At 38.6% G+C, this 26712-nt stretch overlaps 1 protein-coding gene and 1 long non-coding RNA gene across 2 annotated transcripts in view; both read left to right on the top strand.

Annotated features, from left to right (window-relative positions):
- The window catches only part of LOC139144780 (uncharacterized), a 43583-nt gene that overhangs the window by 15690 nt on the left and 1181 nt on the right, over window positions 1-26712 (top strand). Inside the window, exon 5 of the mRNA XM_070715513.1 lies at window positions 25855-26484. Within this exon, the coding sequence (XP_070571614.1) occupies window positions 25855-26484 (630 nt within the window). The remainder of the gene's footprint in view (window positions 1-25854; window positions 26485-26712) is intronic.
- On the top strand, window positions 320-10718 carry LOC139144778 (uncharacterized). The gene is made up of 4 exons (XR_011554856.1): window positions 320-380; window positions 1387-1626; window positions 4515-4659; window positions 5226-10718. It is a non-coding gene; the product is annotated as an uncharacterized lncRNA (long non-coding RNA).

The raw sequence follows: 26712 nt of genomic DNA, 5'->3' as shown, positions 1-26712 counted from the left end.
AATGGCGAAAATAGCTTTTCCGGGGTAAGTGACCACAAAGCTAGCACATATGTAAAAATCATCCTTGGTGAACTTCCCCTTTAAATGAGATGTCTATAGCATGGTAATACATAATGAATGAGTGTATGATTTTACTGATCTTTTGACCCATATATCATAGCTTCTATGATTAGAAAGTTGAGTATCCATTGTACAGACGGTGAGAAATAGGACTATCTGCAAGATTCTAATTCATTGTATTCGTTGACATTTGCCTACAGCTGTTAGTATACCTCGCGTAACCTGGTCGTAAAGCCTCAATCAGAGGTACATGTATGTGAACTTAGAAGGAACAAGAATCAAAAGATTGATAACTGCTCTTTGACAAAATCCTTCATCAGGTAAGATTTGATTTTCAATTTCCTGCACATGTCTCGTTCGTTATCAGTTAAGCTTTTCACATGCTCGGTTTTATTTGGCGGAATTGTAATACTTTCTTCAACATCAACTCCCTCAATGCTCTCTACGTAACTTTAATACATGTAAGTATTTCAGAATATGCGGCTGTAGTGTGATCTCCTTGGCAAAAATTCAACAGGACAAAATAGAGCAAGTGCAAATGAAATTCATGAAGTTCTTCTGTTTCAAACATAGCATCCTTACAGCTGAAATAATAATGGATAATTCTGCAAGCGTTTTAACCTTTAGCCTCTTTATCATTGGAGATTATTTATATTTTTATACAAATATGTGAATAATATGTATGATTGTCCCAATCATGTTTCATATTAATTTTGATGTTTCTCAGTAAACTACATGTACAAGAACTCGCAGTATAAAACTCGATGTTTTTAGGTACTTGGCTCTTCAAAGATGTATGGCTACTTTAAATGAATCGTGCATTTCCAACCTGCCATTGACAACACTTTATCTTGTCAAAGTTTCAGATGCTTGGTCAGAATGCCATGCTTAAATTTGTACATTTTTAATGGTTTCATATAGTTTGTTGTTTGTTGTTTATTGTTTATTGTACTTCATGCATTCATATATATTATTATGTTTATTTTATGGAGCCTGTTAATGTGACTTGTTCCTGTTGGTCTTTCTTTGAAATAAATATATAAAGATATTGCTACTTGCTTGAATACACGTCTTGACCTACATTATGTACCTGTTTCCTTTAAAAAGGTCCACAATCACCAGTGATTACAATGGGTTTAGGGCAAAGTTATACCAGTGATGGAAGGTTTAATTAAAATTACAGAAGTCATAAACAATCAAGTTGTCTTATCTTGCATATAAAAAGCCATGTTTTAGAATGAACTGATGTAAACTAATGTCAGCAATTTGCAGGAGATAATATTTACATTGCATGATTCAAGTTAATGTTTCTTTTCACCCAATCAGATTCAAGATCCCTTGCTGAGGCAGTGCATACTGGGCAATGACAACCAGGTGAAAAGCAACATAGTGACAATACCATCCTCCATTGCAAAGCATATACACAGTGTGTGGCTATGCAGAGAGCCAACACTGAACAGAGATGATGGTGTTGTCATCAATGCAGAGCAAAAACCTGTGGAATTGAGGGAATCTTTCATCAATATATTTATTTTCCTAAGACAATGGGTCCTTGCTGTGGCACAGGTTTGTACTTACACTGTTCAGTGTTTCCACTGGGTAAATTTTCCCTTAAACCATTCTGGCTAATTGAGACCAAAATTGATTAGCCAGAACTATAGCCATCAAAATTACATGTAATTGCATTTATGATTTTTATCCAACTGACAGTTGTATATATATACTCAGGTGGGTCCTATCAGTTGCTACAGTGGCAAGATGACATTAAACTGGTCCAATAATCATTTCTATTCAAGGTAATACATTACCAGGTCCATTGGACATTTGTGATTTAAAAATTTAAGTAGGACTCATCCTGACCGACTGATAATTAGTGGCAATGAAAATAAACAACTATTTTTTATGGAACAAACTGCTTTCTTAATAACATTCACAACAAATTTTATTTCCTGTGTGCCACACACTTATGTGACTTAATTTTGCACTTTTGTAAATGTATCAAGATGTATTACAAGTATTGCATCATTGACAGGGTAACTTCAAGATGTTTCCTTTGAAAGATCCATAGCTTTGCCTCAATCATCAAGTGCTTTCAGTTCTCCAATCACAGAGTCTGATTATTAAACCAACTGTTCACTTAAAGAAGGTGTACTCCAAGCAGTAAATGCTTAATAGTTTCAAAATCAAACTGGGTGTATACATGTACTTTAAAATATCCTGTCTGGCCACTTTATATGTCTTACAGAAAAAAAAAGCTGACTCTTCTCTTATTAAAACACTAGTCATGGAAATTCAACAAACTATTCCTGGTACACTTTCTTTTTTGTAACTACTACTACCCTGCAACTCTGCGGACAACCTGTGCAATTATCTTTTTTGCTTAATTGTACTCGAACACGACTTAGCATGTCGCAGTGTGCTGCTTGTTGTTCAGCGTAGTAAACATTCAACAGGACAACATCCTGGGCATATCTTCATGCAAATATTATGACCAATGCCTATCCACAATACAGTGTTACTCAGTACGTGTACACATCATGGCAGGAGGTGACCCCAGCCTATATCCACAAATACATGTACACAGTATGGAAGATAACCCGGGCCTATCCTCAATCCAATGCATTCACATGGTATGGAAGATGGCACAGACATATATCCACAATACACATAATATATGCAATGGAGGATGGCCTAAGCCAATACACATACATGCACACAGTATGTACATGTATGATGAATCAGCTGGCCTATATAGAATACAAAATGGGAGATGACTAAGGCCTATCATTAATACAAACAGTCTGTACCTGTATCGTATTCAGGATAGGCCCAGGTCATTTTCAAAAATGTGTACCTGTATTGTATTCAGGATAGGCCGGGTCATCTTCCATAGCAGGTACCTGTATGTGTATTCTGGATAGTCCAGAGTCACCTGCGATGCTGAGTAATTGTTTTGTGGATAGGCCTGGGTCATTGTATTTGCATAGGTTATAACATTTGCATGAAGTTTGGCTCAGGACGTCATCCAATTGACAGTTTACCACACTGTGCTCATTAATAGCTGCCTCTGAGTTTGCTGCAGTAGTGTCCTACGGTGACGTTTTTGAAACACTGGTTTCATTTTATTCACCACCCTTGCTGTCATTGGCTGCTGTTGTCTGCTTAGTTTTTGAAAATATACTGCAATCAGTATTTCCTGACTATGTTAAAGCATTGTTTACAAAGCACTTGTCATAAAATAACAAGGTCATTGCATGCAGCCATCTGAAAGCATGGCATATAACTTCATAAGTTACTGATTATAATAGTTTTCTGAGACTACACACTAAAGCAACGAAAGAATGACAACCCAGGGATGTTGAAAAATCTCTCTGCCTTTTAAAGGTGGAGCCTCCCTTTAAAAGGACGCAAAGCTATAGCAGCGTTCATTGTGTTAGTGGACACCAAACAGTCAACACAAGGTTACACGCTCCAGAAAATGCCACTTTTTAGTTTTCCCCGGCCACAAGAAGGCAGACAGACTGCCAAGCGGTCAGCGTGAAGTTGCTGCCGATCGGACTCTGTGGTTATATTAAAAGTCTAACGCGACTAGAAGACAATTTTTTAGGAAATTCGAGTGTTTGTTGTGACTGTTGGCGATTTAAACTGACCGTCAATCAAACGCTTGTATAAACTCTGTTTGCAGGATTAGCAAAAGGTGATAAAAGGTTGAGATCAGTTTGTGTAATTAATGTTATAGAAATCAACATCGTACTGGCCAAGTGTTTGACTTGGAGAAGAACTCCACTAATGCGAGAACCTGGGATTGAAAAGTGCGGCTTTAACTGCACTCTCGATCAGCCCCCTGAAAAATAGCACAGACCAGTTTGGCGAAGGATAGTTGAAAATATTTCCCAATCTGCAGACATTTCATTTGCCATTTCACGCTCTTGCGAATGGCAGCGGAAACACTGCTGTTGTCATACACATTTGTAGTCCTTTTTTTAAATACCCTCTTGAGTAGATCAAATGTATTACACCTCTACCATACTATTTAATCAGTAACTTTGTTGTGATAATCATTGCTTACACATTTTTGGTAAAGTTATTTTCTCTTATTTAGCTGAATTTGCTAAAAAATTTTCTTGCCACTTGGCACTCTATGAATTGCCTAGTGAAATGCAGATGATATGATAAATGCACATGACTAGACATTCAATACATGTAGCTTCATTCGTAGGATCCATAAAACTGTTATGATGAAGTATATTCAATGAGAGAATACATCTGGTATGCACACGTGATTTAGAATGTTTACATGTGTCTAATGCTTATCATCATTAGGGTTAAGGACATACAGAGTGTTTGCAATTCATTGTAGTACATCCCATCACCAAATGTATTTTAATCATTCCGGTTATCATTGTTATTTAAAGAGTTATAAGTAATCACGAGTCTATGTGTTTACAATTCAGGATCAGCAGTGCATGCTGCGCAATATCAAGGATGAGAAATACCATTGACCTTGACAAAGAGCATTAAAGACAAAGTGGAGGGCTTGGGATTGGACTTGGATCATGACATTATTACGAAAGATGAATGGAAATGATCAAACAACAGGTAAATTTCCATTTTAGTCCTTGCACCACAGTATATATACACAAGTGGCTGTTGCAAAGATGTGCTGGAACTGTATCTTGTAACTTGCACAAAGTGTTTTATGTTAGTTGTCTTTATAGCTATACACATGTCTAGCATGTTTACAATTACAAGAATACTATTTAGAATCACAGGTTCACAAAAATATTAGTGATACACTTCTGTATTTTAATTGACATTGCCAGCTGCAACTATGTAGGTACATCAGTTTTACACTAATTCATCCTGAATTATACACAACATGCATGTGACAGCAATCCTCATTCTTAAACTGTGCAGGACATTGGTTGTTGCCAATCTACATTGTATTACATATGACATGAGCAAGAAGGAAAAAGTATGGTTTAGATGTCTAGGTTAGAGAAACATGCATATAGCGGAGAGAAAAATAAATTTATTGGTCCTTTACACAAGAATTCTTGGATATGTGACACACAAATAAACTAACTTTTTGTGAAGAGAAATTATTATCTTCCATGATTTGTCCATGATTATCTTCCATGAGTTTATTATTATTACTATGTTAGGGAACAGGTGTGTATATCCATGCAGAAGAGGAAGCAGGATAAATCCAAAACCGACTATAAGGCAGCATTTTACCATTCAAAGAAAGGAACCAACCACCAGGGACAGTTGTCTCAAGATGAAGACAGTGGGATTGCACCTCCATTTGGTAGAGGATTTCCTATTAGTCAGTATGGTGGAGAGACGTGCACCCTTACACTGCTCAGCACACAGATTTGTGTATGTTAGGATCAGAGGCTCCTAAACCATAGCACCTACCACAGATAAAGAGTGGCCAACTTAACAGACAAAACCCTCAATACTAAGCATCATCAGTACAGAACTGTTGAAGGTATATAATTATATACCTGGATATATAATTCAACTTTCAGAGCACTGAGAAAGACAATTATTATTTCATGCCTCCCCTCAGTATCATGGTGATCTCTGTAGTATAGTAACGGACCTGTAGCTAGTTGTCACTTGTGATGATTGTTTATAAACATTCCATTATAACTTCTTTTTCTGCTCCAGAGGGTGTACATGTCAATCAGGACCCAGATTTACATATACTTGTCAATAACATTGCAATGTGCACATGTATGATACACTTTGTTTCCCAATGAGCTTCCAGAAGAAGAACAAAAAACTGGAGTTGATATCAAAGAAATTGTGAAAAATTCATCAAAAAATTACAGCAACTGGAGCCCAAATTTCATGGGGAGCTGTCATTATTTACGGAGTACAGGTCGGAGAGGAGATGTTGGAGGAATTTCGTCGGAAACTCTAAATTTTGAGTACCCCCCAAACCATGATGAATTTGAGTACCCCCCCCTCCCTTACATGGAAATTTTGACTGACCCCCACACTCAATTTTGAAAAGTTAAATTTCAATACATGTATTTCTACAATTTACATAAATACAGCAAGAGGAAAGACCATTCAAATCCTTGTGTACCCTGCGAGATAATCATTGGTTATCTCATGACGGTTGAACAAGGTGAAACCAACAAAATGAAATTCAAAGTCACAACAAAACATAGATGTCAAAGGTTACACTATAACCAGTATACAACCACATACAGTTTTGTTGTATGTATGGGTATCATAACAGGGTCCTCACTAGGATATCCGACAGGGTAGACTTTGAAAGTACAGATTGAAGAACATGCAGGGCTGATGGGGAAAGTGTCCGCTTGGCTTGCTCCCCTCCCTTGCATGGAAAAGTTTGAGAAATTGTAGTGTGCATTGGTGCAGTTTGGTGTAATATCTAAGAGGTATTTTCAATGTGTAATTTTACTGAGTAAAAATTTGTAGAAATTGATGTGTGAAGTAGGCAATCTGAGAGGTGTTTCAATACATTTGCACCAAAAATTGAATAACCCCCCCTTCTTTCTCTCACATTTTGAATAACCCCCCTTATAGCTTTCAATATTTGGGTGACCCCTTCACATTCATCTGACCCCCAGGCTGTAACTAATGATGGCTCCCTAGGAGTATATCTTCAAGCTTGTGCGATATGGATTTCAGGCAATGTCAACTTGTGGACAAAAGGATACAGAGAATGTTGCAGATTATTGCAAATGGGACTAACTTATGAATACAGCACACCAAGTCACATTCCATTATCAAGAAAAAAAGCTCAAAACTACATCTGAAGTTGGCTTTGGAGATAAAAACTATTGCTTGCAATCATCGACCCTCATTACTCGCAACGCGCTATGCCAGAGCAAAGTGTACATATTCAGAACATCAGTTTGATCGTTCATGAGATTCAATGTTAAGTACCAAGTATTGTTGTTGGGGACCGCTTGGCAAATAAACTTAATATATTTCAATATTACTAAGATTACACAAGAAACCACAGCAGTTGCCTGTCCCATTTTCTCGAAGTGTATGTTGCAATAAGTGAAAATATTTCAACAAAATTCACCTTTAGCAGTCAGACAAGCTTATGAAAAATAGAGATTTATATATGTAATCATCACTTGTTTATTTGTATTCTAATGGATATAACTTTAAAAGAACAGACAGGGAATCAAACTGTTTTCTATTTTAGCTCTGCAGTTAGTGTGAATGAGCCTATCTTGTGTACCCTGGTAGGTGTGTGTTGTTGTTGGTCATCCGTCAACTTTTAGCATTTTTGGGGGTGAATTTGCTTTTAAGCTTCACTATCAGCAAAGCAGAGCTAATCTAATGAGTGGATATGTATTGTTGTTTGTCAGCCTTTTAGCTCTGCTGTCAGCAATGCGGAGCTTATCAAATGGGCTGATTTTACGTCATTGCCCATCTCTCCCTCCGTCCATCATCCGTCCGTCCGTCATCCATCACAATTGCGCTCTTCTCTGAAATCACATAAATTGTCTGGTTGCTTTGAAATTTGATACTCGTGCAGAATTTGCATATTTCTATATTTTAGGTATTTTTTTGCTGTTTTTGGTCACAAAATCTATTTCTCTGAAGTTGCTTATCTGATTGCTTTAAAATTTTATATGCATTTCACTTGGGGTGACCTCAGTTAGGTTAATTGTTCAAATTTTAGTGAAATATGCAAATTTGTATTTTGAGGCAATTCTTGTCATTTTTTTAGTCCCCATGGACACCGTCCGGGGACTTATAGGTTTGGCCATGTCCGTGCATCCGTCTGTCCATGCATGCGTGCGTCCATTCACGCAGATATCTCAGAGATGCCTGGAGCGATTTCACTCACACTTGGTACAAGGATTACTTCATAAATCATACATATGCAAATTGATTTGTTTTGTGATATGATCCAATATGGCTGCCATGCGGCCATTTTGTTACGATTTTTTTATGTGCAGAGCCATAACTCAGGCACATCTCAACCGATTTTATTCAAAGTTGGTACAAGGACATTGACCTATATCATACATATGCACGTCAATTTGTTTCACGAAATGATCCAATATGCCGGCATGACAGCCATTTTGTTATTGGACACCGTTGTGCGAAGCACCAAAGGTGTCCTATGTCGCCACAATGTCTGTGTGTGTGTCCGTCTGTCCGTCCGTCTGTCCGTCCGTCTGTCCGTCCGTCCGTCCGTCCGTCCGTAGACAGATTTTGTTCCACTCATAACTTAAGAACCCTTAGGTCCAATGTCATGCAATTTGGTATTTGGTATTATCATGATGAGACTTAGATCTGATTAGATTTTGGTGGGTGTGGCTTATTAATTAATTGCTCATTTGCATATTTTATGACTTTTTTCGTTCACGCAGATATCTCAGAGACGCCTGGAGCGATTTCGTTCAAACTTGGTAAAAGGATAGTACTCTACCTCATACAGATGCACGTTGATTTGTTTCACAATGCGATCAAATTTGGCCGTGTTAGAGGACTTTTTAGTTTTCACCTCCATAGACTCCCATGTATAAGGCAGTCCATAGACTCCCATGTTTAAGGCAGTCCATAGACTCCCATGTATACGGCAGTCCATAGACTCCCATTTATAAGGAAGTCCATAGACTCCCATGTATAAGGCAGTCCATAGACTCCCATGTATAAGGCAGTCCATAGACTCCCATGTATAAGGCAGTCCATAGACTCCCATGTATAAGGCCAAGAAAATAAAAATTTAGTTTCTCATCGTATTCATATTGCAAAAGGATGCAGTGACACAGTTTTTAGTCCCCACAGATAAAGTCCAGGGGGCTCATAGATTGGGTCATGTCAGTCCGTTAGTCCATCCATGTGAGTCCATCCGTTCATGCAGATATCTCATACGCTTTGACAAAATGTCACGTGACCTTTGACCTCAAATATACATATTTGTCCATAACTCGGTAACCACAAGTGCTAAACCTTTCATATATGGTATGATGGGACACCTTATGACGCCACATATTGTTCCTCGTTAATTATGCACATATCTAATTTTGAGCGAGCCAATAGAGCTAGAGGTCTGATTTTTGGTATGTAGGGATAACTTAGCAATACAATTTTTTTGAAAAAATGTCACGTGACCTCAATGACCTTTGACCTCAAATATACATATTTGTCCATAACTCAGGAACCACAAGTGCTACACCCTTCATATTTGGTATGATGGGACACCTTATGACGCCACATATTGTACCTCATTAATTATGTGCATATCTAATTTTGAGCAAGCCAATAGAGGTAAATGTATGATTTTTAGTATATAGGGACAGACTATAGGATAGAAATTTTTTGACAAAATGTCATGTGTCCTCGATAACCTTTTACCTAAAATACACGATTATGTCAATAAATAAGTAACCAAGTGCTATGTCCTTTATATTTAGTAGGATGGGAGACCTTATGACAACACATGCTTTACCTCATTAATTATGCCCATATATAATTGTGGGCAAGCCAATAAGCTAGAGGTCTGAATTTTGGCATATATGGATTAATTAGCAATACAATGGTTTTTTTTCGCAAAATGTCACGTGACCTTGATGACCTTTGACCTTGATATGCATATATATGCATAACTCAGTAACCACAAGTTCTTTACGCTTCAATTTTGATAGGATAGTAGACCTTAAGATGTCACATCTTGTACCTCATTTATTATGCACATATGTATTTCTTGGCAGGCCAATACAGCTGGAGGTCTGATCTTTTTTCCGATTTAGAACCATAACTTAGACATGCCTCTTGTTTCAAAATGGGAACAATGACATAGACCTATGTGTCCGTAGATCTGAACATATACACTCCAGTGATACTTCTTAATGACCTCATTTCCCTGCCCCATCAAGACTAATACTCCTATTACAAGTGGGGACTATGTCATTGTCAATGACTTGTTACTTCTAGAATATACAGAATATTATCTCACATAGTGAGTGTCTGAATATTATTCTGAATTGTATTCTAAAGCACATTCTGAAAGGACTCTTCTGGAATATACAGAATATTATCTCACATAGTGAGTGTCTGAATGTTATTCTGAATTGTATTCCTAAGCACATTCTGAAAGTAACTCTTCTGAAAATTTCACATTCTTTGCCACTGCACCATCTCCCTAATACATACTGATGACCCACGGTGTCCACTCAAGTCTCACTTTGATTATAATTATTTCATGTACGGAGCCAAAAATCGGGCACTTTCAACATCAATTTTATTCAAAGTTGGTACAAGGACATTGACCTATATCACACATATGCACTCAATTTGTGTTACAATATGATCCAATATTGCCGCATGGCGACCATTTTGTTACAATTTTTTCATGTCCTTAGCCATGACTCAAACATGTATTATTTGGGGCCGTTTTTGCCATTTTTTGTGAAAAACTTTGTTTCTCAAAAACTGCTCATCTGATAGCTTTAATATTTGGCAGACATGTTCTTACTGATGATCTTATTGTGACATTGTGTATTTTTACAGCTGTCCTTAAATGAGCTATCAAAGATTTCCACCCTCTTCATCATAAGTGTCAGAAATAGGTAGTCTCTACATAACACAGCTGAGCTTTATCAGCTGCCATTACGCTTGCTTACAAATAAAAACTTTTAATGATACCAATATGTCACAAACCATTAAAAGATAGTTTCCACGTTGTTTTGAAATGAATGCATTCATGACATCAATTATCAATTGGAAAACGCCCTCCAGTACTTTTCCCTTCAGTGACTTTGCTTTGCTTCACTCACTCAGTGACCCCTATTTTAACCATCATGGATTACGGTGTCCAACCTTTCCAAACTCCTTGGAAAAATACTCAATGAAACCAACAAGTACATTATTCATCAACACATTTGTCTCACACAGTTATTCTCTGCACACCACAGCAGGACTCTGTCAGCCGCTAGGTTACTTTTTTGGCATAACTCTTCTATCCCTAAACATTTCAACCTATACTTTGAATAGGTCAAGTGGATCCAGTTCAGTTGGTTAAAAACAACATGTTTGAGTGTTGAAAACTTTGTGAACCTGTTTTATGCAGCTATAGGTATGATGCATCATTTTCCTCAGAATATTTCAGATTATGTACAATGATCAGTCTAGGCTTTATGTGCTCATTGGTATGCCTGTAAAATATGCAGCCAAGTATTAAAGCTGTGTATTGTGAAATTCTCTTGTTACACAGTAAAGACTTTTATCACAATACTGCATGCTGATTTACATGGGATCATAATCAGATCTCATCCCCAGTTGGTAGTATTGACATTGTATCAGCTGTACACTGATGTATACTTGAAGCTTCCTTACAGATGTAAGATGTAATTGATTCCTCCAGTAGTTCAAATGACATTGCAATTGTCACCTTTGTAATTAAGTAAAATATATGTTATTGTTTTCCAAGGCCTGCATATGTAAGAACACTTGGTTGATTGTGTATCACTCTTTTACAATGTAATACAGATATTTTAATGGTAAATAAAAGTTCCTAACATGCTTTTATACAACATTACATGTATTTCTGTCTCTGTCATATTGTGGGATGATCTGTGTGTGTCTCTTGTGTTTTGTACAATGTATTGGAATATATTCAAATAGATGTAAGCCATCGTGAATATCACATTAATACTCCGTGCCAAATGGCAAGGTCATCAACTTGAATCCCACCAATTTCAATGTGTCAGAGATATTATTCATATATTATCGTAGAAAGCATTATTTTTTTCAAGAAAATTGTAAGTATACATCTATGTGTATACTTGAAGCTTCATGGGATCATAATCAGATCTCATCCCCAGTTGGTAGTATTGACATTGTATCAGCTGTACACTGATGTATACTTGAAGCTTCCTTACAGATGTAAGATGTAATTGATTCCTCCAGTAGTTCAAATGACATTGCAATTGTCACCTTTGTAAACGATTGGAACTAATTTGGGATAATTTGTTTAACTTATTTTTCAAATTTCTCAAAAGTATTAGATGCCATATAGCTGAATGTTGTAATTACTCATAAAACAAGTGTGTAACGTAAAAAGAAAAACAATTGAGCTTACATTTCAGGTTAAAACGACCTTACTTCACCATCCAATTATCCTAAATTAGTTCCAATCGTGTTATATGTTTAAGTGATGAAAATAGGAACACGGGAATTTCACATGATGGGTTTTGCAACATGTAAAAGTGACGTTTGAACATTAACTGTTAGATTTGTATTCATGATTGGATGTACCATTTTATCCATAATTCATACCTATAAGGTCAAAGCCACGCCTTAAAAATGTTTAAAGGCATATTATAAGACAATTCAACGAACATTGGAAAGAGGAACACAGCGGACCCAAGACATTTTGATTATGGCAGAAGCGCATCTTGGCGATTGCAACTGCCAAGCTTATCTACCGAAAAATAAAGTCTATAGTACCAGCGAACTCTGAACGTCTCGTGTAGTCATTACTTTGAAGATTCCCAGTACTTCTCAGCATGTCAAGGCGAGTAAACGAGATACACAATAAAGGCATATAGGCCTAGAATCAAAATAGTCGCAGACCCGGCGTGAGGAGACATAAATTGAATGCAAATTAATCTAGTACCGTCCGGTATCGATATTAGAATCCCGCAATTGCCGAAATTTATCGAGTAAACATCGCGGATTTCGCAGACCCGGGCTGTCGAGATATTTTAAGAGTGTAGTACTGTCTTATCGATATTAGAGTCCCGAAATCACTAACATTTAGCTTGTTGATACCGGCTATTTTAGCCTTACTCATGAGCGTGTCTATATATGATCCACATTGTGCAGTGTCGTCGTGTATCGTTACTAGTGTCCGAAACACCTTAAAAACAATCTTGCTCGAACTGTGCAGAGCATGACTTGGCACCTTTGATAGTTTTTAACAATTTCAGCTAACATGTTCACACCTGTGGGCTAATGTCGCAGAGATGTGTCTGTCGGCCCGACATTTTTACTAAGGGGTTGACCATTTGATATCCTGGGGGTCTGGAAGATTTTCGAGAAAAAAAAATCCCAGCAGATACAAGGGGAAAAAAATTCTGCCTTAGATGAGTTCTGTAAAAAATAACTGGCAAGCTAATGTGGAAGAAAAAAAATCTATCAGTATCAGCAAGAACCTTTTGGGATGTAACTTTTTCATTTCCATGCACCCTTCTTGTCTTTCCAAAAGCCTCTTAAAATTAATTTTCAGTTACATTTTGCTTTTTGAATTGTTCACTGATTTTAGATAAGTGAAGACACTCTGTCGATACATGCATATCATCTCTTGTATGTTGACCAATAAATAATACGCTGGTATGATTGCATGCGACATGGACAGATCACACTGACAAGACAAATGACAGAATTTCAGAAGATGTTAAAACAAAACTGTCATCGTCAAGTATTATAATCCATGGCACGTTTCCTCCAACCAATAAACCAATTTGCATGTTCAAAAAGAAAATCAAAATGTAACTATATTTTCAATTTTCTAATGGTTTTATCATCTTGATTAAAAACTCTTAGGCCTATTTCTAAATTTAAAATCTTTGGGCTGAGATTGAATATAGGAAACGGGTATGTATACTACATATGTATAGGTGTCAGGGCTCGAAATTAGCGGCAGTTTCGCGTCCACAGACTACCAACTTTTCCCTGGGGCTACCAAAATCCATGAAATGCACGGCTCAAAATTAACGTTTTCCCCTGGTATTCCACTTGGGTTACCATTTTCTGAAGTTGGTAACCAAGTGACAATGGCTGGTAGCCCATGCATATTTAGTTCAGGGATATTGTTTTTCACTAACCAGACAAGAAAAAGCGATTTTGCAAGATTCTGCCCATGAAGTGAATTTCTAGTAATTTATCATTGGCTGCATAATACTTCCGTTTTCTGTTTAGCATTTTTGGATATGCAAACAGGGATATCAAGGATAGCTGTACTGATCACTATGTAACAACCCCCCCCCCCCAAAAAAAAAGCCATGACGCGCAGGTTCTGAAATGACGCACGCGGTGACCAGCTGACAGAAACGATCTTTATTATTTTGGCCTAATGGACAACAGTGATACTCAAAGCTTGGTAATCTATTGACAACTTGTTTCATTCTCAGAGTTGTATGAAAATTTTGATAGTCATCATGACAACGACCACGACTTTCTCAGCACGTCGAGACTAGATATACTGTAGCAGTGCTAAAATAGACCATGGGCTTTCTGTTGGGAGGAGACATATTGTCTGTGATTGATACATTATGATCCAATTGCAATGAAAATGCGTTTTCATTGACCATCACTTCCAGTGCCTGTCACTCAAGTACGTCAGTTCAGATATTGGCCATTGCACGCCAAATACTGGCTGAATTTTATGTCCCGGCTTTTGGTAGTCCGTATGGGCTACCATTTCATGGATTTTGGTTGCCCCAGGGAAAAGTTGGTAGTCTGTGGACGCGGGACTACCGCTAATTTCGAGCCCTGAAATGGTAGCCCATGGTGGACTACCAGGCGAAAACGTTTATTTCGAGCCGTGGGTGTGTATACAGAGGATGGAACTTTGCGCCCATTCAAATTCTCTCTGACAAACTCAATTTCCCACAATGCACATTTCCGTTTTTTCAATTTCCAATATACCAAATGTCCAATTTTCCCATTTCATTTGGGGCGTGGCCCAGTATCTTTTCATTACTATGGCAGAAATAACTCTTTCGAATTTGCACTGTGACCAAATATACTGGGGGAGGGCTTGGATATGATAATTCGCACAAGATACTTTCGGAGATACTTTTAAAATTAGCGGGAATGAGGGACTGGTCAGTTTCTTTGGCCTAGGTGACCGGTGATTCATGGGGTCTCCCTGTTTTTTTACTTTGGTGAAGGGGTCACCTACATGTATTTTAAAATGCCCAATATTATTGGGGGTCAGTGTTTTTTAAATATGACGCGGGCTCATACTTGCCTAAAATGCATCAAATGCATCGTGCTAGCCATGAATTTCATCATTCAATTTCATACCCTGTTTTTGACTTTGGTGATAGGGGGTCACCATGTTTTGAAATGCCCAATGGGGGGGGGGGGGTAGGGTGTCAGTGTGTTTTTTAATTTCGACAAGGCTCATAATTACATAAAATGCATTGTGTCAGCCACAAATTTCATTATACAGTTGCATCGTTCGGCGCGCCCTTCGGTCGCGTAACTTTAATGATAATAAGACATATTTTTCAGATCCCCGTCCTAGTGCAAAACGTAATATATCAGACATACATACATCTGAGATATCTGTATGTTTAAAATTTTTCGCGCGCGCCCTTCGGGCGCATTTCTTCAAAATATAAAATAACACTTTTCAGCATCCCCTTCAGCTGCGTGACTTTCATATATCAGATATTATGTATATCAGAGATATCTGGATGTTTAATATTTTTCGGCGCCCCTTTCGGTCGCAGTAAATTAACATATCAGAGATATATGTCAGAAATATCTTGATGTCTGTAAAGTGAAAGTCTGTTTTGCGCAGTGTACTGATCATTATGAAATCTGCTGGTCATATGAAAAGCATGACAAGTTCCTGATACTTTCTGTTCTCTGTGAGAATTCAGTATTAGAAGGCAACATGCACTAATATTTCACAATCACATTTTTCTTACAACAGTTCTGGACATCTGGTTATGCATAAAAAGAGTGGAGTACATTCACAGCTCATTCAATATACTGTATTCAAACTTTAGAATGGACACTTTTAAGTTCGTATCTTACAACTGACATGACTACAATTCCATTAAAATACAGTATGACTGAGTGTTTAAAATATACCAAAAATATTATATATATATATATATATATATATATATATATATATATATATATATATATATATATATATATATATACAACTGAGTTGATCAGGATAATCTAAAAAATTACAGGCACTACAAATTTGTTTCGTATAGGTTTCAGAGCCGCCTATACTCATCGGGTGGTTGTGATCGACTGAAACGTTTGGGCTGCTGATTGCATATGTTGTTAGGTGGGGAACAATATCTTTGTTTTTGTTGGCACTGTTTGTTGCAAAAGGGTGCATAATTAGTGACTGCACAGGAGAAATTTTCTCCTGTGTCTGCAGGTCGATACTAATTCGTTTCTATTGTTGAGGGAACACATTTTTGGATATCTGAGGAGTATGAATTTCTCGTGGAGGCACAGATTGCATTTTTTGTCGCCTAACAACATATGCAATCAGCAGCCCAAACGTTTAAGTCGATCACAACCACCCGATGAGTGTAGGCGGCTCTGAAGCCTATACGAAACAAATTTGTAGTGGAAATGTAATTTTTTAGATTACCCTGATCAACTGAGTTATGTATTTAGCTCTACTCTAGTATTGAGCACTCCAGCTGATCTTGAACTAAAGAAGTATATATATATATATTATATATATATATATATATATATATATATATATATATATATATATATATATATATATATATATATATATATATATATATATATATATATATAGGTTGCCATAAAGCCATTATGGTGATAACCGGGAGGGCACATTGTATACATTTTGTATATGTATATATATATATATATATATATATATATATATATATATATATATATATATATATATACACACTGGATTATTCAATTTAATTCCAATTTTTGTTTTACCTTTGTCGCGCGCAGGGGGGTCACCCTGTTTTCGAAAGTTTGAATGGGGGTCATCCTGTTTTCGAAAGTTGGAATAGGGGGACCGGTCCCTTTTTCTGTACAAGTCCGTTGATGTAAGACAAACAGATTGATTTTGCAACATCGCTGCATTACAACATTTCTGTGAAGGAAGAATGCCCCCCCCCCCAAAAAAAATGCCAGAATTCACAAGGGAAAAAAATCCAGTGGAACATGTAGAAAAAAAACAATAATGTCCCCAATCTTTCAGACCCCCAAGGATAACAAATGGTCCACCCCTAAATGCTTCGAGTAACAGGGGAGGGTCACTGATTTTCATGCACGGATAAGGGGATGTTCACTAATTTTGTGTGCAAGAAATTTTGAAGGGCCACTATTTTTGATGTAGCGGTGTTTCGAAAAACACCGGCCCACATCCACGCCCCGTAGTTTCTGTCCCTTATTTGTCGCTGACGGCCAGTATAATTAAAATTGACCGGCACTTCTACTTATCAGATTTGGTCGTAGGTTTTACAGACTATTTCACCTTTGGTGAACATTGCTAGCATTAACAGACATATGATTAACACGCATGGCCATGGAAATCACACATCCTCAGCGACATCATGTCCGATATTTACCCGATGTATGAAACGTGCTTTTCCGAGCATGAATAATACCTCCAGCCTACCTCAGGGGTTTCATGAAGTTTTGAAGTTGGGGGCTAGAATGGAAAAGTAGGCGGCTTGCAGCTGCCATGACACAAAGCAGTCGTCATCGGGGGAGGGTCCGGGAGGGGGTGTTCCCCTCCCGGCCGAAGGCTGGAAACCCTGAAATATGAGCTAAAATTTACTTTTTACAGCTTACAGTCACTTGAATTTCTATATAGTATTTTCGGGGAATTGTCAGCAGTGCTCCAGGGCAATTTGTGTTCATATCATAAAAGCCATTTTCCTGGAGATTAGGCCTAAATATGATAATTCATAATTAAAAATGATAAAATGTGGTAATGTTGACGATAATTTGAACAAAGAAAATTGAAGTCTTTAGAGCCTCTATGCTTTTAGGAGGTAAACTATAATAATTCACCATTATTAATGATATAAATTTGATATGTAGATGATATTATACAGTGTTACATCTAGATAGGGGATAGGGAATTCCCCCTCTGTTGAATGTTGGCACCCCCCAATTAATTTGACAAGGGGACCACTCCCCCCCCCCTCTTGCCATGAAATTGTGTCAGTCACACCTTAGAGGTACAAGTAGAACACATGAACTGGTGAAATGCCCTCGAAATTTTCTGGTAAGGGGAAACATTCCCCTTGTTGATGCCATCCTGGATGAAAAACTCATATTTTAAGCACAGTAAATTAGAAACTTATTAATGCATAATGTTATGCTTAAAATTAAGAACCCTGATGTTTGGTATGGAAATCTGTAGATGAAAAAGTGGAGTAAAAAGGATAATTTATATAACGAATAATGATAAAAAAAATGACAATCATTACCATATTTCGCAAATAGAATCAAAGATCCTCAGGGTTATTTGACTATATGGGTATGCAAAGTAGAACCTTAATATAGGATATGAAAATTTGTACGTTCATGCAGAAGCGCACATTTGATTGAACTTGACGAAATCTTTTGAAGTGAATTTAGAGGTCTGATCGCATTGTAACCACTCTGCGCGACGTTCTTATTGGCGTCGATAGACCGAAGAGCAGTCAGTACATATCATACGTCCTGCTGGCTATACTCCTTCACAATTACGCCAACCGCAGTGCAACGCACATCGGCTTACTAAAAGATTTCGTGAAAATCAGGTCATTGCCTACGAAAACAGTTTAAATCCACGTAATTATCCTTCTCTTGTTTCTTGGTCCACTTCAAAACCGAGGATCGTACAGCAAAGCTTGACCTTGCGATCGCTTCCGTCTTCATTTGTTCATCGACCATTTTGAGTTGAGCTAACGACGGCCGACAGGTGTAGTATGCACGTTTTCATTAGCGTATATAAAGGTCACCAAATAGGAATCAGCAATTCAGGTAGCCAATAGAATCGTCAATTGCAATTCCGATTTTTATTGAGGCAGTATACGCAAGACCGTGCTGCATCGTAGTACAAAGCGATCGTAGTAGTCGCTCGTCTTCTAAATTTTGTTTCACATAAAGCCGTTGAAAAGTTTGATTACACATCTTATGAAACTTGTCCGTATCATTTCAGAAGGTAAAACATATTTTAGCTATAATGAAAGAGTTCAAATTTCCAAAAGGTAGCCGGCGAAATCGTAAGAGTAACCGGTCAATTTCGCCGGCTGCCGGCTCTTGATGAAACCCCTGGCCTATGGTAACCGACCATTGCCGAATAATGCCAGATCAACAGAGTTGTATTTTGAGTATGGCTGCTTTATCGATCTCGACTGTTGATAGGAATGCCGAAATGCCGTCGTTGAAAAAGTTGTTTTCGTGCACCATTGTGATCGAGTCTGAAGCAAAGAATTACGTCATCTCATTATTTGAAACACGACGGCGCCGATGTGCAACATTATAATGTTGCAAATTTTAAACACGATCTCACAGGTGCCGTACTGCACCGTTTGACGTTTAGACGTATCAGATGATCCATTAGGTTTTAGTGTACTTGTCTATTCAATGTGGCATTTTGTCAGTTGCAAACTGTCACATATTCAACTTCCTTGCAGAAAATACGCGATACATGTATCATCGAGGTGGAAAGTCAAGTGTACAATCGAGGTTACGTACACTAAAAACATAAATTAGCCCGGCCCAACATAATACGAAAATTTCTTCAAATTCGTGACATTCAGGCTTGCCCAGCAACCCCTGACACGTTTGTGCGGGAATTTTATAACTGACAACCTACTTTGACGAAGATTGTTTTTGTTGAAGAATATGAATGAATTCGAAACTGACGTATTTTACTATGCAAGAATTATCTATTGTGTTTACACGGAGCTTCGAGTGTTTTCCAACACGTATTTGTTCGTTTTGAAATCTAGCAGTGAACTGCCTCAGAATCAGTCACAACATTTTTCATTTGCGTCAAAAGACTTACTTGTTTTCGGATGTTGTCATGACAAAGAAAGATCCTGCCACTGTCGATCTCGTTACTAGAAACATGAGAAAATAGTATGTGAAACTTTTTATTGATCTTAGTCTGTAGTACGTCCATGATCTTGTTATTGAATACGGAACCATTCCTAGGCCTCACGGCCCAGCTACTGATACACCAGTCAATGAGTCTGCCTGTGAGTGTCTAGCTGCGTGATTGAGTCCTGTCTCCCTTGCCTGAGTCAGTCCTGGTTATAGTGTGTGTATGTCCATTTAGACAGTATCTTGGGCATGTCGGTAACAAACACCATAACGATAAGTTGATATAACAATACAATGTTAATAACAGCTGAATATTACATAGAAGTGGTTGAAATACAACGGAAAATATTACGCAGAATACTTACACGAGAGAGATAGGTTACCGGCTGAATTTGTAAATGTGTAAACCAGTAAGACAATGTTGTCGAAACACTGCTGGTATTTAGTGACGCCAGTATTATAAGTTCCAATTCGAGAAGAATTGCGCAGGTTTTATCGTGTCGAAAAACGATAACGTATCGCGAGGGTAAATAATTAATTCCTTTGCGCCAATTTGGAAAGACTATGACAATTTCAGGCGGAAAATGCTCGAGTAATTTCTTAAGAATTTATAAAACACTCTGCAACCTTTTGTTTGGTTACTTGAATTATCATGAAGAAAACATCCACACACGCTCACCCCTTCTCCAATTTTCGGAAAAATAAATCTCTAGAATAGGTTACAAAACACTTAACCCTTCTCCACTTTTCAAAAAGAAAACACTTCTAGTCTCGGTTACACGTCGTAACACGCTACACTCTAGCTGTCTCTCTGGCGAGTAAAAAGTGACCATCTTACAGCCTATTACACCTCGCTACACTTCGTTACGTCCGCTACACCCCCTTCTCCAATTTTCACAAAATTTTACTCCTACACTTGGTTACACCTCGCTACACGTTCTTAAGTACGCTACAAGATGGGTGTCTCTCTGGCGAGTAAAAAGTGACCATCTTACAGCCTATTACACCTCGCTACACTTCGTTACGTCCGCTACACCCCCTTCTCCAATTTTCACAAAATTTTACTCCTACACTTGGTTACACCTCGCTACACGTTCTTAACTACTACAAGATGGGTGTCTCTCTGGCGAGTAAAAAGTGACCATCTTACAGCCTATTACACCTCGCTACACTTCGTTACGTCCGCTACACCCCCTTCTCCAATTTTCACAAAATTTTACTCCTACACTTGGTTACACCTCGCTACACGTTCTTAAGTACGCTACAAGATGGGTGTCTCTCTGGCGAGTAAAAAGTGACCATCTTACAGCCTATTACACCTCGCTACACTTCGTTACGTCCGCTACACCCCTTCTCCAATTTTCATTAAAATTTTACTCCTACACCTGGTTACACCTCGCTACACGTTCTTAACTACGCTACAAGATGGGTGTCTCTCTGGCGAGTAAAAAGTGACCATCTTACAGCCTATTACACCTCGCTACACTTCGTTACGTCCGCTACACCCCCTTCTCCAATTTTCACAAAATTTTACTCCTACACTTGGTTACACCTCGCTACACGTTCTTAACTACGCTACAAGATGGGTGTCTCTCTGGCGAGTAAAAAGTGACCATCTTACAGCCTATTACACCTCGCTACACTTCGTTACGTCCGCTACACCCCCTTCTCCAATTTTCACAAAATTTTACTCCTACACTTGGTTACACCTCGCTACACGTTCTTAAGTACGCTACAAGATGGGTGTCTCTCTGGCGAGTAAAAATGACCATCTTACAGCCTATTACACCTCGCTACACTTCGTTACGTCCGCTACACCCCCTTCTCCAATTTTCAAAAAATTTTACTCCTACACTTGGTTACACCTCGCTACACGTTCTTAAGTACGCTACAAGATGGGTGTCTCTCTGGCGAGTAAAAAGTGACCATCTTACAGCCTATTACACCTCGCTACACTTCGTTACGTCCGCTACACCCCCTTCTCCAATTTTCATAAAATTTTACTCCTACACTGGTTACACCTCGCTACACGTTCTTAACTACGCTACAAGATGGTGTCTCTCTGGCGAGTAAAAAGTGACCATCTTACAGCCCTAACACCTCGCTACACTTCGTTACGTCCGCTACACCCCCTTCTCCAATTTTCACAAAATTTTACTCCTACACTTGGTACACCTCGCTACACGTTCTTAACTACGCTACAAGATGGGTGTCTCTCTGGCGAGTAAAAAGTGACCATCTTACAGCCTATTACACCTCGCTACACTTCGTTACGTCCGCTACACCCCCTTCTCCAATTTTCACAAAATTTTACTCCTACACTTGGTTACACCTCGCTACACGTTCTTAACTACGCTACAAGATGGGTGTCTCTCTGGCGAGTAAAAAGTGACCATCTTACAGCCTATTACACCTCGCTACACTTCGTTACGTCCGCTACACCCCCCTCTCCAATTTTCACAAAATTTTACTCCTACACTTGGTTACACCTCGCTACACGTTCTTAACTAAGCTACAAGATGGGTGTCTCTCTGGCGAGTAAAAAGTGACCATCTTACAGCCTATTACACCTCGCTACACTTCGTTACGTCCGCTACACCCCCTTCTCCAATTTTCACAAAATTTTACTCCTACACTTGGTTACACCTCGCTACACGTTCTTAAGTACGCTACAAGATGGGTGTCTCTCTGGCGAGTAAAAAGTGACCATCTTACAGCCTATTACACCTCGCTACACTTCGTTACGTCCGCTACACCCCCTTCTCCAATTTTCATAAAAATTTTACTCCTACACCTGGTTACACCTCGCTACACGTTCTTAACTACGCTACAAGATGGGTGTCTCTCTGGCGAGTAAAAAAGTGACCATCTTACAGCCCCTAACACCTCGCTACACTTCGTTACGTCCGCTACACCCCCTTCTCCATTTTCATAAAAATTTTACTCCTACACTTGGTTACACCTCGCTACACGTTCTTAACTACGCTACAAGATGGGTGTCTCTCTGGCGAGTAAAAAGTGACCATCTTACAGCCCCTAACACCTCGCTACACTTCGTTACGTCCGCTACACACCCCTTCTCCAATTTTCATAAAAATTTTACTCCTACACTTGGTTACACCTCGCTACACGTTCTTAACTACGCTACAAGATGGGTGTCTCTCTGGCGAGTAAAAAAGTGACCATCTTACAGCCCCTAACACCTCGCTACACTTCGTTACGTCCGCTACACCCCCTTCTCCAATTTTCACAAAATTTTACTCCTACACTTGGTTACACCTCGCTACACGTTCTTAACTACGCTACAAGATGGGTGTCTCTCTGGCGAGTAACGACGCGACTGCTCTTTTACAACTTTACCGTTCTATTCCATACTTAATATCTACATGCATCACCTCAACATATCTTGAAAATTATCATGTCTTAGCTTTCATCAATCGCCAACGTACCCTAGTATAGTTTTCATATTATTCGTAAGGGTCCCTGGTCCTTTAAACGAAGTTCCGGTGACCCTCTCTCTGTTACTACTCTCAACTTTCTTTCTCTTATGAAAGGAATAATTATTCACGATATGTAAATCAATGGCAAGACCGAACTGTTCCATACCAGACACTCTATGTGAAGATAGTCCCATCTAAAACAGGCTGCGCATTGTTATATTTCACTGTAATTAGACTTCTTTTCCTAGCCTTCGCTACACTCGCAACACCTAAATACGTAGCGAAGGGGTAGTCTATAAAAAGTTTGCACCTCGGATCTTGCAGTGTATACGTACGCAGGGCTAGGGTCAACATGGGGTCGCAGCCATGTTGCCTCAAAACTATTTCTGTCTGCACTCAAAACTAAAAAATGTCGCATATGAACCAGAAAAATCGATGTAATTTTGTCAAACTTCGGCGAAATTTCAGCCTATAGACAAAATTTCATCTAGGTAAGGTAAATTTACTGAAATTTGATCGACAAATAATCCTGAGCTTGAATGTGACAGCTCGCCTTCTCCGGGAAGTCATGCATCCGGCCAGCTGCCCATATGGCCGGGTGCATGAGATTGTTTTCAAGCGACGGCGGCAGACCGTACGGGCTCTGGATATGAACCTACCGCCGGTGTAGCTGTAATAACTGTTGCGTTGTTTTTAATCACCATGGACGAAGTCCGAGGGGACTTATAGGTTTGGTCATGTCCGTGCGTCCGTTCACGCCTAGTACCCAACCCCATACAGATGCACGTCGATTTGTTTCACAATGCTTTCAAATTTGGCCGTGTTAGAGGACTTTTTAGTTTACACCTCCATAGACTCCCATGTATAAGGCAGTTCTCCATAGATTCGCATGTATGATGCCAAGAAAAATAAAAATTTAGTTTCTCATCGTATTCATATTGCCTAAAGGATGCAGTGACAGAGTTTTTTTGTCCCCACGGATAAAGTCCAGGGGGCTTATAGATTGGCTCATATCCGTCCGTGAGTCCATCAGTGAGTCCATCGGTTCACGCAGATATCTCAGACATTTTGACAAAATATCATGTGACCTTGGTGACCTTTGACCTCAAATATACATTATTGTCCATAACTCAGTAACCACAAGTGCTAAACCTTTCATATTTGGTATGATGGGACACCTTATGACGCCACATATTGTACCCCATTAATTATGTGCATATCTAATTATGAGCGAGCCAATAGAGCAAGAGGTCTGATTTCTGGTATATAGGGATAAGTTAACAATATAATTTGTTTGACAAAACTTCACGTGACCTCAATGGCCTTTGACCTCAATATACATATTGTCCACAACTCAGTAACCACAAGTGCTACACCCTTCATATTTGGTATGATAGGACACCTTATGACACCATATATTGTACCTCATTAATTATGTGCATATCTTATTTTGAGCGAGCCAATAGAGCTAGAGGTCTGATTTTTGGTATATAGGAATAACTTAGCAATACAATTATTTTGACAAAATGTGACGTGACCTCAATGACCTTTGACCTCAAATATATATATTTGTCCACAACTCAGTAACCACAAGTGCTACATCCTTCATATTTGGTATGATAAGACACCTTATGACACCACATATTGTACCTCATTAATTATGCGCATATATAATTTTGAGCGCGCCAATAGAGCTAGAGGTCTGATTTTTGGTATATAGGAATAACTTAGCAATACAATTATTTTGACAAAATGTCACGTGACCTCGATGACCTTTGACCTCAAATATATATATTTGTCCACAACTCAGTAACCACAAGTGCTACACCCTTCATAAATGGTATGATGGGACACCTTATGACACCACATATTGTACCTCATTAATTATGCGCATATCTAATTCTGAGCAAGCCAATAGAGCTGGATGTCCGATTTTTGGTATATAGGGATAACTATAGGGTAGAAATCTAAATATGCCCATCTAAATATTAGACATCTACCATCGAGAACAAAAGAAATTTGCTGTAATTTGAATATTTAAGGAGTTTAAGCAATTCCCGCTATAAATAAAGAACCCCTGCCTCAAACTCAACAAAAGTTGCTGGACATATTTTGCCGTTGTCATGCCATTGCTTCGTTTAATAACCAGTTAATCAAATGCCTCATTGACAGGATGAAATTCAAGACCATATTTGAATAGTAGTATATATTGTCCTCAAAATTACTCTATCACGGCCCAAGTACTCATTGCCTTCAGCAATACTGCCTTGTTATTATTATTATTATTATTATTATTATTATTATTATTATTATTATTATTATTATTATTATTATTATTATTATGTTTATTATGTTTATGTTTATGTTTATGTTGTTGTTGTTGTTGTTTTGGTTGTTGTTTTGGTTGTTGTTGTTGTTGTTGTTTTTGTTACACATTTTGACAAGCTGACATTTCTTTACTTCGTTACTTTGAAAGTGTCCAATACCGGGCTGATACTGATTTCGCAAATCTCAATGTTTTCTGAAAAAGCTCTCATTTATGGCCTTGATGTGGATTTGAAAATGTATAAGAAGACAAGTCTAGACGCACCATGGGTCGAAGTTCCTCAGCCTAACAGCATAGGTGTTCTATCAGTGGCAGTGATGCATGATGGCACTATCGTCGGAGCGTATATCGACTTGAATCTCTGGACTAAGGAGTATGAAGATGCGCCCTGGGTCGGACCGGTTGAGAATTCCCAGTATCCGGGAGATCTCACAGTCATGCCTGACGGTACTTTGGTGAGTGCGTCCTTCCTCTTCGGTTTCAAATACAAAAAATCTCTGACCGAGCCTTGGACTTTCGTGGAGACAAACAGGCCGATGGCGTACATCGCGGCTACGCCAGAAGGTGGACTGTATGGGTTGGATGGCTCAGGAAGTCTCTATTACCGCCCCAGCTTAGAGGGGGAGTGGTCTACCGTCTACTACCTCAGAAATGAACCCCCTTCTAAGAAAGTACATGCCGTGGCTGTCTTACCCGATGGCACTGTCCTTCTTATGAATAGAGGAGAGCGAAAGTTCATCACAAAGAAAGAATATGACGTATATCGTAGCTGGGTTAATGCCAAGGAACCAAGCAGTCTCCCTGAAATTTTAACAATATCAGCTGCTAAACCCCGTAAGTACGAGACATAGAATGTTACTGATAAGTAGAATCTCTCTCGCTGTGGGACAGTGTTTCTGACTCCGAAAGCCTTGCAATTCTCCACTGGTCTACAGATTGTACTGAATCATTTTGAAACTAAAAGTAAATCAACGTTCACCGCATGATAATAATTTTGCGGCAATGTTACCTTTTTTTTATTGCAGCCATTTTGAATTCAAAGTATCTGTAACTCTTAGTGGA

Source organism: Ptychodera flava, chromosome 12, assembly GCF_041260155.1.
Source record: "Ptychodera flava strain L36383 chromosome 12, AS_Pfla_20210202, whole genome shotgun sequence".
Lineage (NCBI taxonomy): Eukaryota > Metazoa > Hemichordata > Enteropneusta > Ptychoderidae > Ptychodera > Ptychodera flava.
Note: the sequence above shows the minus strand (reverse complement) of the source record. Positions and strands in the feature narration are given on the sequence as shown.